The sequence below is a fragment of the Monodon monoceros genome, unplaced genomic scaffold (assembly GCF_005190385.1).
Source record: "Monodon monoceros isolate NGI ecotype Baffin Bay Population unplaced genomic scaffold, NGI_Narwhal_1 Super_Scaffold_6, whole genome shotgun sequence".
In the NCBI taxonomy this organism is placed as follows: Eukaryota; Metazoa; Chordata; class Mammalia; order Artiodactyla; family Monodontidae; genus Monodon; species Monodon monoceros.
In genome coordinates, this window is record NW_021703783.1 from 53776526 (window position 1) to 53789658 (window position 13133).

At 45.5% G+C, this 13133-nt stretch overlaps 1 protein-coding gene and 1 long non-coding RNA gene across 2 annotated transcripts; one reads left to right on the forward strand and one right to left on the reverse strand.

The window, feature by feature from the left end:
- Positions 1-372: 372 nt before the first annotated feature.
- On the reverse strand, positions 373-1354 carry LRRC10 (leucine rich repeat containing 10). Its single transcript, XM_029204685.1, has one exon. The coding sequence runs from the start codon at positions 1352-1354 to the stop codon at positions 515-517; it is 840 nt and encodes a 279-aa protein (XP_029060518.1). The 3' UTR covers positions 373-514.
- Positions 1355-6040: 4686 nt separating this feature from the next.
- On the forward strand, positions 6041-11460 carry LOC114885177. Its single transcript, XR_003791034.1, has 3 exons — positions 6041-6383; positions 6886-7097; positions 11384-11460. It is a non-coding gene; the product is annotated as an uncharacterized LOC114885177 (long non-coding RNA).
- The last annotated feature ends 1673 nt before the right edge of the window (positions 11461-13133 follow it).

Here is a 13133-nt window from a genome sequence, read left to right on the forward strand (position 1 = left end):
CAACGAAGAGTCTGAATCGGACTGACTAGGTAGACATGTCATTTTTAAGTGGCCTGAATCGGTAATGTCGTCTTACCATTTATGGTCATTCATAGTAAGAAAATACATCCTGCAGAGGGGTGGAGACAGGCCCCCTGAACTTTTAGATGAGCTCTGTAACAAATACCTTGTTTGAGGGGCTCATTGGCCTCATGACCAGCCACTCCTGGAGACTGGAGGAGGCCAAAGGGTCCCAGCCTTTCTTGCTCTTAAGTGTTTCAAAATACCTGCTCGGAGAGGCTGATTTTCTTGCAAAGAAGTTGTCATGCCACCTATAACACACAATTTCTTCTGGGAGAGATGTTGGCCTTGAATATTTTCTTCTTGGTGTGAGGTAGGCATTTCATCTGACTATTCCATTTTCCACTGGCAGAGCTGCCCCACCTGTCCTGGAGCAGTCCTTTGCATTCTAATGGAGAGGTCTCCAGAAGATGCTGGAGTTGGGTCTTTGGCATTGACCTACACCTGAAGCTTCTCAGGAGTTGCTAGGTGGAAGTAGAGGAGGCAGGGCAGGCACTTGTGCCTCCTGGCTTTCCTGCCTGGCCAGTGCGTAGCGCCTGGCTTTTCTGGGGTCAGGCTCTGGGGTCTCCTCCGCCCATCTTCCCACGCGACGCACCCCTTTGGCCACCTTGGGCGCATTCCTGCAAGGATTGTGGTCATAGATGACCAGCTTCAGGCTTGACAGGTGGGCCAGGCTGGGGAAGTAGCGGATGCTGTTCCAGTCCACATCGATCACCTCCAGGGAAGGCATGTGAAGCAGCACAGGGGGGAAGTCTGTCAGCAGGTTGCCTGAGAGCCAGATGGTCCTCAGCTCCCGGAGGCGCCGGAGCCGGCCTGGCAGCAGACGCAGGGCGTTGGAGCCAGCATGCAGAGTCTTAAGGAGACTCAGCTCACACACCACATCTGGCAGCTGGGTGAGGTAATTGGCCTCGACCCACAGGGTCTGGAGATTCTGGAGCAGGCTCAGCTCACCGGGGAGGTCGCAGAGTTTGTTGTTGCCCAGGTAGAGGATGCAGAGCTGTTTCAAGGTACATACTACCTGGGGCAGAGCCTTGAAGTTGTTGAAATCCAGGGCCAGGATCTGCAGATTTTGCAGCTGCCCCAGCTCCGGAGGCAGGCTGTTGAGGCGATTGTCACTCAGGTAGAGCTTGGCGAGCTGCTGGAAGGAGCACACGTGCACGGGGAAGCGACGGAGCATGTTCCCGCTCAGATCCACCGTCTTGTCCAGCGGCATCTCCTGGAGGTCTCTGACCATGTAGTTCTGGCAGCGGTCAGCTGGGACGAAGGCCGCGAGGGCCCTGATGGTGTTCCCCATGGCAAGCCGCAGCCCGCCGACCCTGGGGCTGCTGCCTCTGCCCTGAGGCCTGTCCTCCCCTCTCTTTATAACCTGGGGATTGCGTGACAGAAGCCAGTCACTGCAACAGAGAGAAGTGCTCCTGATAGCAACTTGAGTGTTGGGTGACAGGCAGGGTCCTGGAGGCGGGGTCTCACATACTTGCTTTCAGTCACCTAAGCCCCAGTCCTCTTTATCTACATTTTTTTGTTTGTTTGTTTCAAATGGAAAATAGCTTCACTGTTTTTTCTAATGATAAAACGTTGAGACATTACATAAAGGTGGAAAAGAAGAAAGTGAGAACAACCATAGTTACACCCACCAGGGATAAACACTGTAAACGTTTTATTTAACAGATGTCCTCCAGCCTTTTGCTACACGTAATCAATTTGTTTAAAAAACATACACTGTTTAGGAGTCTTGTTTTTTATCAGAACATATGGACATATTTTTATGTTTGCAGGTATCCATGCAATTATTTTAAACACCTGCAAAGCATTCCATTATATGGATGCACTGTAATTTAAACAGGTCTCTGTTGTTGGGCATCTAGGTTGCTTACAATGTGTGGCTATTATAAATATCCTTGTACATACAGTGTGAGCAGTTATCCACTAATTTCTTTAGGAAATGTCCCTAGAAGTGTTACTGGGTCAAAGATATGCATCCTTTAAAGGCTTTTCGTTGGTAGTGTCTCCCCCCTAACCCCACCAGATCTGAACGAGTGTATACGCTCCACAAGTGTCCGTTTTCTTATTTCTTCATTCTTACCAGTTAGTAGTTTTCTACACTTAAAAAAATTTGCCTTTGACAAAAGACAAGTAGAAAAACAGAAGAAAGAGAAGAGGAAAACCAGCCTTCTAAAGCTTAAGTAAATGAGGGTGTATTCCTACAATGTGTCTGTGTGGGATGTGGCTCACTGCCTCTCAAAGGTTTGAGCTTCCTTCCATAGAGCTGAGTTACTGTGGGAAGAAGCTGTCCATCTGGGACATTTCCTAGTACTAGCCTAGGGCAGTCAGGCTAGTTCTGGCCAATGGAAAGTGAGCAGAAGTGGTATAAAACATTTCTAGGCCTGGTTCATTTAGAACAAACCTTACCTTCCTCCACACACTTTCCCCATCTAATACCCAGGGTGACCTTAGAAGCCACCGAGTACGTGGAAGTCATATGTTGAAGTCCTGGGTATCCTGGATATCTGAATAAGTGCTAGGGTCAGAACACCTCCCCTCCCACACGCACTACCACCAGTTGGATTTAGGTAAATGAGAAACTTCAATTGTGTTAAGCGTGGAGATCTGGGGGCTTATCTCTTAACTTATCTTAATGAACAGAGCAGTTGTTAAAAATAAGGAGATAAGTCCTTATATACTGATGTGCAAAGATATTAAGGATAAATAAAGGGCAAAAAAACAAGTTTCAGAACTCTTTTTTTACCATTCCATCTGGGGAAAAATACACATATTCTTGCATATGCCTAAAAGTATCTGTAAGACAAAACAGTGATTATCTCTGGGGAATCAGCCTGAAGGTTTGGGGGTGATAGGAATGCTGACTCTTCCATTTACACCCTCTTGTATTGTTTGATTTTTTTTAAAACTATATACATATATTACTTTCAAAACCTCTATTCCAAAAGAAACGGATTGTTTCCATTTCCAGAAAAAATGGGTTTCCATTTCTAGCAGCCTGCCTGCTGTTTGGATAGAGTGCCAGGTTTGAGGGGAAGGCTTCATGCACCATTTAGCCTCCTCCAGTGCCTTTACTGCTAAATTGCTTAAAATAGACTGAACAGAGCAATACAGGAGCATTCCATGTGAATGGCCATTCTACAGACCTATTTCGCAGTGCGGTATCCCTACCCACCTTCTTTCTTCTCAGTCATGACTAAAGCCAGTGTCCTTGGACTTTCTAAACATTGAATGTCAAGGGCTTATCTTAAGCCCTCTCCTTGCTTTGCTGATTTGTCCTGTAATAACTAGCCTCTCAACAGGTACTGTGCTTTGGCTCTATATTTAGCATGGTCAGTGGTGACCACAAATGGTCATGGAGCTGCTGCCCTGATGTCCCTAAAAATGATAACAATAATAATGATTGCTACCCATTATTATTTATAACTAAGTGCTAAGCACTGAACTTGTGCTTTACATATACTGTCTCTTCTCAAAACTCCTGCCAGGTAAATATTTTTTATCCTCAATTTTCAGATGAGAAAACTGAGGCTTAGAGAGGTTTAAGAATAACATCAAATATTTATTGAGCACCTGTTGTGTTCTAGATGCAGGGAATCTGGTGGCTAACAAGATAGATAGGATCCTGATCTCACAGAGTATACAGTTCTATCAGAGTGGAGTTAGGTCACACCAGTTGACAAACTACCCTCACACACACTTCCACTCAGCACTTTAATGCCAACCCCTAAATATGAGCAGGTGGCTAAGGATAACCACACATGAGACAAGCTGCCTCCGTGAGAGGTGGAGATTGAAATAAGCAGAGTAAAAGAAATTAAGAAACAAAAACGATGGAGAGAGCAGAGGAAATTCTTAACTAATTTTACTACAGTATCTTCAGAGTTAACTAACACTTGTGTGCTGCTTACAGTATTATTAGCTCACTTAATTCTTACAACCCTAAAATGTAGGCACTTGTTAGATAATAGAAAATATATATATTGGTTTCTACCCCTGTTTCCTGGTACAGAGCTCCTAAAACCCTTGTGATTTCCTGTGTGATAAGACCACTAGGAGCATCCCTTGTTCTAATATTTGGTCTTTGAACCCATCCAGACACAGCTCTCCTAAAACCCTTGTAAATTCCTAAGTGATAAGAACACTAGGATCATATTTGTTCTAATGAGCAACTCTGGGTGGGCTCCCGGGTGACTACTGGGTAGGGGCTGGTCACTGGAAAGACCAAGTCATGATTAGAAGCTTGGAATGTTCATTCCCGCTCCGCCATCCTCCAGAGAAGGCAGAGGGGCTGGAAATAGAGTTAATGATGGTTCATGCCTAAGTGAGGGAAGTCTCATAAAATCCCAGTATTAGGGGGCTCCGGGAACTTCCAAGTGGGTGAACACATCCACGCTGGGAGGATAACACACCCCAGTGCCACGGGAACAGAGGATCCTGTGTTCAGGACCCTTCCAGACCTCGCTCAATGTTTCTTTTCATCTGATTTTTCATCTGTATCCTTTATCATATTCTTTAACAAACTGGTAAACCTAAGTGTTTCCCGGAGTTCTGTGAGCCGCTGGCAGGAGGGTGCATTGCTGTGCCAGGGGAGGGTGGAGGGTCCCAAAAGAACCTCCAGGAACCAGCCAGCATTTGAATATCTGCCATGACAGAAGGCAAGTTTCCGCCAAAGGAGAACTAAAACTGTGCATCTGGAGTGAAGGAAATCACCTCTCTCTCCTGCTGGACCCAATCCCCAGGGGATCTAGGGGGAGGGGAGGGGAGGGGGAGCCTAGGGAGTAAAAGAAAAGACTGTGTGTATCCTACCTCCAGTGCCAACTCCTTTCTCTTTGTCGGTCCTCAAGCCACAGGCCAGGCCTCAGCTGGGCAGAAATAAGTTTGAAATTGGATGAGATGTTAAAATGTTGAGGTAGACTTGACTAAACTTTGAACTATCTGAAAGTGTCAAGAAAGCTGTAGGATCTGCCCAAGCTGCTCTCCAGGGCTTGGGGTAGGAATACGCAAGGAGTGTGTGTGAGATAGGAAGAATATGGCTGATCTTCACTACACTCTACTGGATTCAGCACCCATGATAAGCTGGTATAAAATTAGCAAAGTGGCCCCTAGAAGAACAGCCTATATCAAAAGGAGAACACACTCTTGTTCGTGCACAGATATACACATCCCAATGAAAAGACAATCCATGTTGCAAGAGACATCCAGAAAACTCTTGAAAACAGAAAACATAGAGTGAATTGTGTTCCAATAATTAGCTTTGAGGTACAGCTGGCTTTTCCTTTGTTAAAATTCATGGGGACCATGGTGCCGGATGCTGAGAAGGGTGTCCACTGCCAGAGTCCTGGGCCTTCAAGAAGAGTGATCCAGAAGCAAGCTTATCCTCCTCAAGCCTGAAACCAAGCCTAGACTCCTGCCTGACCATGGGCACCTGTTGGTTTTGACCCCAGACTCCTCCACTGGGGTGTCTGCACAAAAATTTTGTCTAGAACTAAGTGATGTCGGGTCTTCGGATGCTTCCAGGTTCAGTTCTAGTATTAGGGTTCTTAATTGCAATGCAATAATAAAAAAAAAAAACATCTTTGGATGATTCAGTGAACAGGAATTTATGACAAGGTGTTAGGATGCTCACAGACTCCCTGGGTGCGCTGAGGAACCTGGCTTGGATGCTGCAGCCAGGATCATGTCCTAACTCAGTGCAGAACTGGCACCCCTGGGCTCAGCCCCTCTGCTTCTCCCTTTGACTCCCTGATGCTGAACGCTGCCCCTAAACCTGAATGTAGCCACGTTCCCCCTGACCCCCCGAAGGGATTTTTCATAGGCCCTGCTTCTTTGCATCACTGGCAGTTGAATCTGATGGAGAGATCTCACTGGCCACATGCACACCCTAACGTAAGGGAGGCTAAGGTTGAGGTTTTGGATTTTGTGATGGGGGGTGGCCTTTTTCCACCACCAAGATTTCTAAGGTGAGAAATTCCCCAAACACAGGAAGGTGAGTTGTATACTGACAGCCGAAAAGAATCACAGATACCCATCACAACTAGCCTGTAGTTTTTAACTCTGACCCTCCCGTGGCTGTGTGACCTTGCACAGTTAATTTTTCTTCCTATATCTACAGGACTATTGGAGCAGTTTATTAAAGCAGACTTAATTAATATGGAATATATGTGGATTTCCCAGAGCTGGAACATGGCTAGTTTCCTAAACAATTGTGTAATGTTAAAAGACTGAATGGAAGCATTATAATCTTAAGGCCTTCAAAAGAATCCAGGAACATTCAGTGTGACAGCTGTATCAGCAGATGACAATACTACTTGGGGAAAATGGTATGTCAATTAAACATTAATGGGTAAGAACTATTTCCATCAGTTACTAGTAAACGTTTATTGAAATGAAATGAAAGCAATCTATCAAAACAGGACTCCTACTAGGTAGCATTTTGTTAGCCTGGTTCTGTTATGTACTTAAAAGGAAAAAAGAAAAGATTTCATATTACTATAATCTATAATTTAGATTTATGATTAATTCTGACTTTTACTATCTTATTATGGTTTATGAGATGGCAGTACAGTTTAGTATTAAAAGCAAAAAGGTTTTGGCATTAAAGAGACCTTGTACAGTTTGAACCTGGACTCTGGTATTTATTAGTTTGGGGGCTTTGGGCAAAGTTTCTGTGCCTTGGTCTCCTCATCTTGGGAATGAGGAGAATTCCCATGAGGAGAAATGGGAATCACCTTGGGCTCCACCTCATTGAGTTACTGCGAGGATTAAATAAGATAATGTACTTAAAGTAATTAGCACAGCATCTGACTTACTAACCATGAGCAGGTATTATTGCTGTGCTTTCTTAAGACACTGTGCTGGGCTCATTGAAGAGTGAGTGAGCTGCAAATGTGTCCTCTGCCTACAAGCTGCCTACAACCTGAGCGAGTGCGTGGCTTAGCGACCCCCTGTCAGCTGAAGTAGAGCTGGGGTTTTGGAAGACTTCTGAGAATGTTTGCCCAGCATCTAGAACAAGACAGACACACAGTTGGCACTTGGTAAGTGTATGTGAATTACCGGAATGGATAGACTAAGTATTTGATGAGAGGCAATTGTATGCTTACACAATAAAGCCAAGGTAACCTGGGACCCTGTTTTCACATGGTGTTGCATCAAAAAAAAAAAGTCATACAGCATCCCAAAATAATGAAACCCAATTTAAATCTTTATCATAGTCACTTGGGAAACTGACAGAGGACAGATCACTTTCACGATGCCCAGCATTTCTTCTTAAGACTCCCTCTGCCTGCCTTTCCCTCCTCCATCTCCCACCAAGGCGCTCTCCCTGAGCACTGCCTCCGTACTGTTCCAGGGGCTACGGGAGATGGTGCGGCCACCCTGCCCCAGCTCCCCACCGTTTTCCTACTCCCACTCCCTGGCAGGCTGTCCTGTCTCACTTTCTCCTCGCCCTCTTTGTAGCCATTCTCTTTCTCCCCCAAACAGCTGTCAGCAGCCCTTTGAGGGCTGTCTCCAGATTGCATTTTCTCAATTTGCATAGTAAAGACCCAAAGCAGATGGGAAACCTCATTTGGGCACTTCCTGGGGGGCAGCCCAGACTGAAAATACCAGGCAGATCTGAACATCCCATTGCTTGTGTGGTTCTTGTTGCTCTGCAGATGGTTCCCCTTTCCAGGAGCCCTGTTCTCCCTCCCCTCTCCTTCCCCTGGATTTCAACACCAGGATTCCCCAGAAAGCCGGTTTCCAAGGCAGAAAGGATCGCATCCTTCTTACTGACAGAGCAGAAGGGCAGTCCTGGAGACCCCTTCCCACTGAGGCTCTGCCTATGGGAGTTGAAATCATTTAACCCTTTCTAGTGGATTTTTTCTGCTGTCTGGGTTTGTCCTGCCCTTGTTACCGAACTGAACTTCGGTCCGCTTGCCCTCCCTGCAGCAAAGCCAACCTACTGACACCAAGTTGTGGTGAAGGAACGTAAGTGCTTACTGCAGGGCCAAGCAAGGAGAATGGGCAGTTCATGCTCAAAAGACCCGAACTCCCCGAAGACTTTCAGGGAAGGGTTTTTAAAGATAACATTTGGGGTGAGGGCTGCAGGTTCCCTTGAACCAAAGGGTGTATGTTTGTGTGTGTGTGTGTATATGTGCATATCTGTATGTGTGTGTGTTTATGTATGTATGAATGTATTGCACATGTATGTATAGGTGTGTGTATGTGTGCATCCCTGCAAGTGTGTATTTATATGTGTATGTATATATGTGGTTTGCATGTATGTAGTGTGTGTGTGTGTGTGTGTGTATGTGTGTATGTGTGTGTGTTCCCTTGAAAATCTTTTCAGGCCAGCTGCTGTTCTTCAGGTCTCAGCTTAATGGGTATTTCCTCAAAGAGGATCTCCCTGACCACCTTATTTGAGCTGGCTGCTTCCACTCCCCAGTTTCTCTCCACTTAGCTCTTACCACAATTTGTGATTGTTTTATTTACTTCTTAGTTCTTTTTTTTTTTTTTTTTGTGGTACGCGGGCCTCTCACTGTTGTGGCCTCTCCCGTTGCGGAGCACAGGCTCCGGACGCGCAGGCTCAGCAGCCATGGCTCACGGGCCCAGCCGCTCCGCGACATGTGGGATCCTCCCGGACCGGAGCACGAACCCGTGTCCCCTGCATCGGCAGGCGGACTGTCAACCACTGCGCCACCAGGGAAGCCCTACTTCTTAGTTCTCTTGCTGCAGGAGACCTGCCTGAAGGCAGGGCTTGTGCCAATCCTATTCACTGTTGAATGCTTAGCACTAACGACAGCACCTCAAATGAAGTGGGCATTAATTTACTCAACAAATAAGGACAGAATTCCCTGCCTTCCTGGAGCATTTGAACGAAAGAATGAGTAATGTATTACTCTCAGTTTGATAATGTAAACTCAAATTGCTGGTAGCCAATGACTTAATATATTTATGAATCCATAGATTTTTTTCCCCTACCATCGATGATCACTGAGGTAAAAGAGAGTGGCTCTGAGAAAGACTCAGAATTTATTGAGAATAGTTAACAAGATATACACAGGGTTGGAAAAACCTGGAAAGGAGCTCATATTTGCTTGGCAACCTGTAGGATAAACTCCAATTTTGTGCTTTCCTAGAGCACAATGCTGGGATGAAGACGAAGATTTCCCCTGAGAGTTCAGCCTACCACTATGAAATGTGCCTGCTCTGTGGACTTGCCCACAGCTGGATTCCAGAGAAGTCTCCCAAAGTACTCTGTGAAGTTGATTAGATTCTCACTCAATGTCGAACTGCTGGAATCTGTTCAGTAGCATTGCTGAGCTAAGACAATTATTCTGAGAAAGGGGGCCTCAGAAGTGAGCAGTGAAGTGAAACACAAACCCTGAAGGAGTTCCATCAACTCGATTCACAACTCACGGGTGGAGAGCCAGGGGGAAATGAACAGAAGTAGGAAAGGCAGCCTTTTTATAGCCTGTGTGTGAGTGAAAGGAACCAAAGCCAGGAAGATGGACCTTGAGGGGACTCAATCCCTACAAACCAGCAATGAGGGATACGCTCTCTGAAGCTGCGTTTCTTGATGGCCCTGGATAACGAATGGGCCTTACTCGTGATTACAGCCTAAGGCCATTTCAGTGACCATCTGCCCCCTGCTTTACGGAGTAGGATTTGCTATCAGAACATGGCTCAGTCCTTCTTACTGCATTGGCATGTTTCCTGGCTCTATAAGGTTTAGTGCAGCCCTTTGAGTAAATAGGTCCTTCTAGTTTATCAGCCTTTGCCAGTGGTTTTTAACTAGTGGTGGGCTTGCCCTTCAGGAGACAGCTGGCGATGTCTGAAGACAGTTCTGGTTGTCACAGCTGAGAGAGTGCTCCTGGCATCTGACAGGTAGAGGCCAAGGACCCTGCTAAACATTCTCCAATGCACAGGACAGCACCCACAGCAAAGAGTTATCTGGCCCAAAATGTCAAAAGTGCCAAGGTTACCCTGGGTTATCCTAAAGCTGGAAGTTTTCTTGCAGGGAAATGCATCACTGTAACTGGAAAATGGGTACAACAGCTAGTATTTCATCTTCTTGACTAGAATACATTTTTTTTTCAGTTGTAGGGAAGATTTTCTTTCAATTTAATAAAGAGAGGTAAGATTGACTAGAAATACCCCATATTTAAGTATATTTTCAGGAATGTCCTTTGGCATTTTTGATACTCCTAGATCTTCCTGATAAGTAAAGGGTTGATAATAGGAAAGCAGCTTTGGGTTTGGACCTGTGAAATTTGAATTAACTTAAACCTTATAAAGGAATCACGAAGTCTCTTGGAAGCTGTGTTTTGTTTTCTCGGGGAGTGGGGGGTAGGAGAATAGCAGGTGTATAGATCTTTTAATGCATTTTCCAGTAGAAATTATGCTATAAATGGTGATATCCCAGGTTAATCTTTAAGGGTTGTCTTAACCCACAGAACAGAAGTGTGCTGGTGATGCAGTGATGGCAGTCTTACTGACTATTGTGTGTAAGATGGTTTCTGAGGAAACGGATCCTGAGCTGCAGCTCAAGCGTCCGTCCAGTAGCTAGAGGTAATTTCAGAGGATGGTAGATGCTACTAAACTCTGGGGCCACCTGGAGCTGGGCACATTGCTGCCTCAATGCAACCAGGATTCTGTCAACAAGGAAGAAAGGAGAGGTTAGGTAGGAAACCAGCATTGCCTGCCATGGGGACGTCTGGTGTGTGTGGGTTGGCAGTTAGGTTTGGAATTTTAGTTCGACCGTTTCCTGTCTTTCTGGCCTTGGGGAACTTGCTGAACCTCTTTCAAAGTCTTTCTACATTTATCAACTGGAGATGATATTAATATCATGGTGGAGATTAAATGACAGTAAATACCTGGAACACAGAAGCTTAATACATGTCAACTTTTCCCCCTCCGACTGCAAACTTTCTTATCAATACTTGGTTGATACCGCCTCACATCTTTAAGGCATGTCAGTATTTGCCCAAGTTTGTGGTCAGCTCTAGCCACATGGTTAAAACTACTGCCAATATAGAACCTTCTAGGATTGATGGAACAAGCTCATAACTTTGGGAACCAGTGAGCTATCAAAAAGCCTGGTGCGTTGCAAGCAACCACTGAACAAGGACAATGAAACTGGTCCTGGTGGCTCTGGTGTCTTTAAGGTCATCATGGCATGGAGAGCTAAGGGAAGCTTGGTGCAGCTGGAGGCCATAACATCGTCTCTCCATGACTGACACCTACCATCCTCCACACACTGCTGAGTTGATGTTGAAAGAGGTGAACTGAAACAGGGTGGGACTGACACCACGAGCTCACTCATCCTTCTCTATCTTTTCAGGATTTCTTTGATCCAAGTTAAGTCCAGCAGACATCATCTTGGAGAAGCAGGGACCTTGGAGGAGTTCATGGAAGGCCACCAACCGTAAGTTTTTGCTTGTAGACATCTGTGATGCTTCCCTCAGGAAGTCTATTTATAGGAGAGAATGGCAGTTCTATTTATAGGAGAGAATGGCATAAGAGCAGTTATGTGATTACAAGACTATATTATGTGAGTAGATTGGGGATCTGGAGACATCTGGCTCTGAAAGGCCACAAACCAACCTGGACTCCCCAGAGGCTGTTTTTTTCTCTTGTTGGAGAGTTTCTTTCTTTAATTAAAAAAAGGTGTTTTTTTGGCCCAACCAGGGATCGAACCCAGGCCCTCAGTGGGGAAAGTGCGGAGTCCTAACCACTGGACCACCAGGGACTTCCCTCTCCCATTTACTTTTGGAAGGAACAGTGGCATGGGCTCAATATTGCTCCATCTCAGGTGTCTTTGAGACAGGAGGGCTTAGTCTGAGTCCTGGTCAGCTAGGATCGTATTGATGGGATGGGGTTGATACTGCGGGAGGGGCTCCAGACTTGGACTCTGCAGATCTGTGTTTGCATTACTCTATGGCCTTGGGCAAGTTGTTGAACTTCTTGCTCTTCTTTCCCTCATCTGGAGACAAGAGGGTTGGACCAGGTGGTCCGTAAGGTCCCCATCAAGCTTGGCAGCAGGGACTTCCCACTGCATCACTTTGGAGTCATCAGACATGTATCACTCAGCTGCAAATGCAGGGAAGTGTGGGGTAAATGGAGTGGGGACTGTGCTTAGAAAAACTTCATTGTTTTTGCTTCAGTTTAAATTCTGGGACACTAAGTTAAAACGGCAAAGAGCTTGACCCAGTCTCCTTTTGTGTAACCCCCTCCAAGACAGTTAGGGGGGCCAGCATGACAAATGAAAAGAAGATGTATAGGGTTTGGAGTCAGAAAAATATGAGTTTGCATATCAGCTCTACCATTCAGTGGGCAGAAGGTAAACAAATTCTCTGAGCCTTAGTTCACTTACCTGCAAAATTGGAATAATAACACCTACATCATGGAATTGTCCCAAAGTCAATACAATAATGTGTTTAAAGTATTTTGCACACAGAAGATGCTTGAAAAGGGTTAATATTATTATCCTCTTATTATTAATGTTATTATTAGCTGTTGGGTTATGTTTATTCTGAGGAGTTCTAATAGATGCCCAAGTGAGCTGAGCCCTGAGCCAGCTCTGGGGCTGTTTCTCTCAATTCCTGGGCCCTACCTGGCTTCCTGGTTTGGTGTTGGGAAGACCTAAAACTGACCGGGCCAACTCTACATCCTTTTGGTTCACTGTCTACTCTCCTCATTCCTCCCACCATGATGGTTAAAACATAAATTAATCCTATGGTCCCTCAAGCAGATATTTGCTTCCTTACAGCAAAAAAAAAAAAAAAGTCCCTTTATCGGCCTTAAATGGTATTCTTTGAAATGTTGGCAAGATGCTATTGTTTGAATAGTCTTATGTCTTCCTTATGTACAATGTCTTATGCCTCCCTTCCTGGGGCAGAAAGCAGTATCACACCGGCTTCTCTCAGCTGGGGAATGAGCTGGCATTTTACAAGTCCTTTGATTAAAAGTTTTCCATGGTGGTCTACAAACCTGCAGAAAATGAGCCCTAAGGCAAACCAGTGGAAGTGGCTTGTTGTTCAGCGGCTATACCTGGGGACGGAGCTGGCTTGCTCCTTTGTCAGAAGAACAGC

Bases quoted from the DNA above. Each gene is read 5' to 3' on its own strand.
- LRRC10 (XM_029204685.1), bottom strand. From the start codon at position 1,354: ATGGGGAACACCATCAGGGCCCTCGCGGCCTTCGTCCCAGCTGACCGC.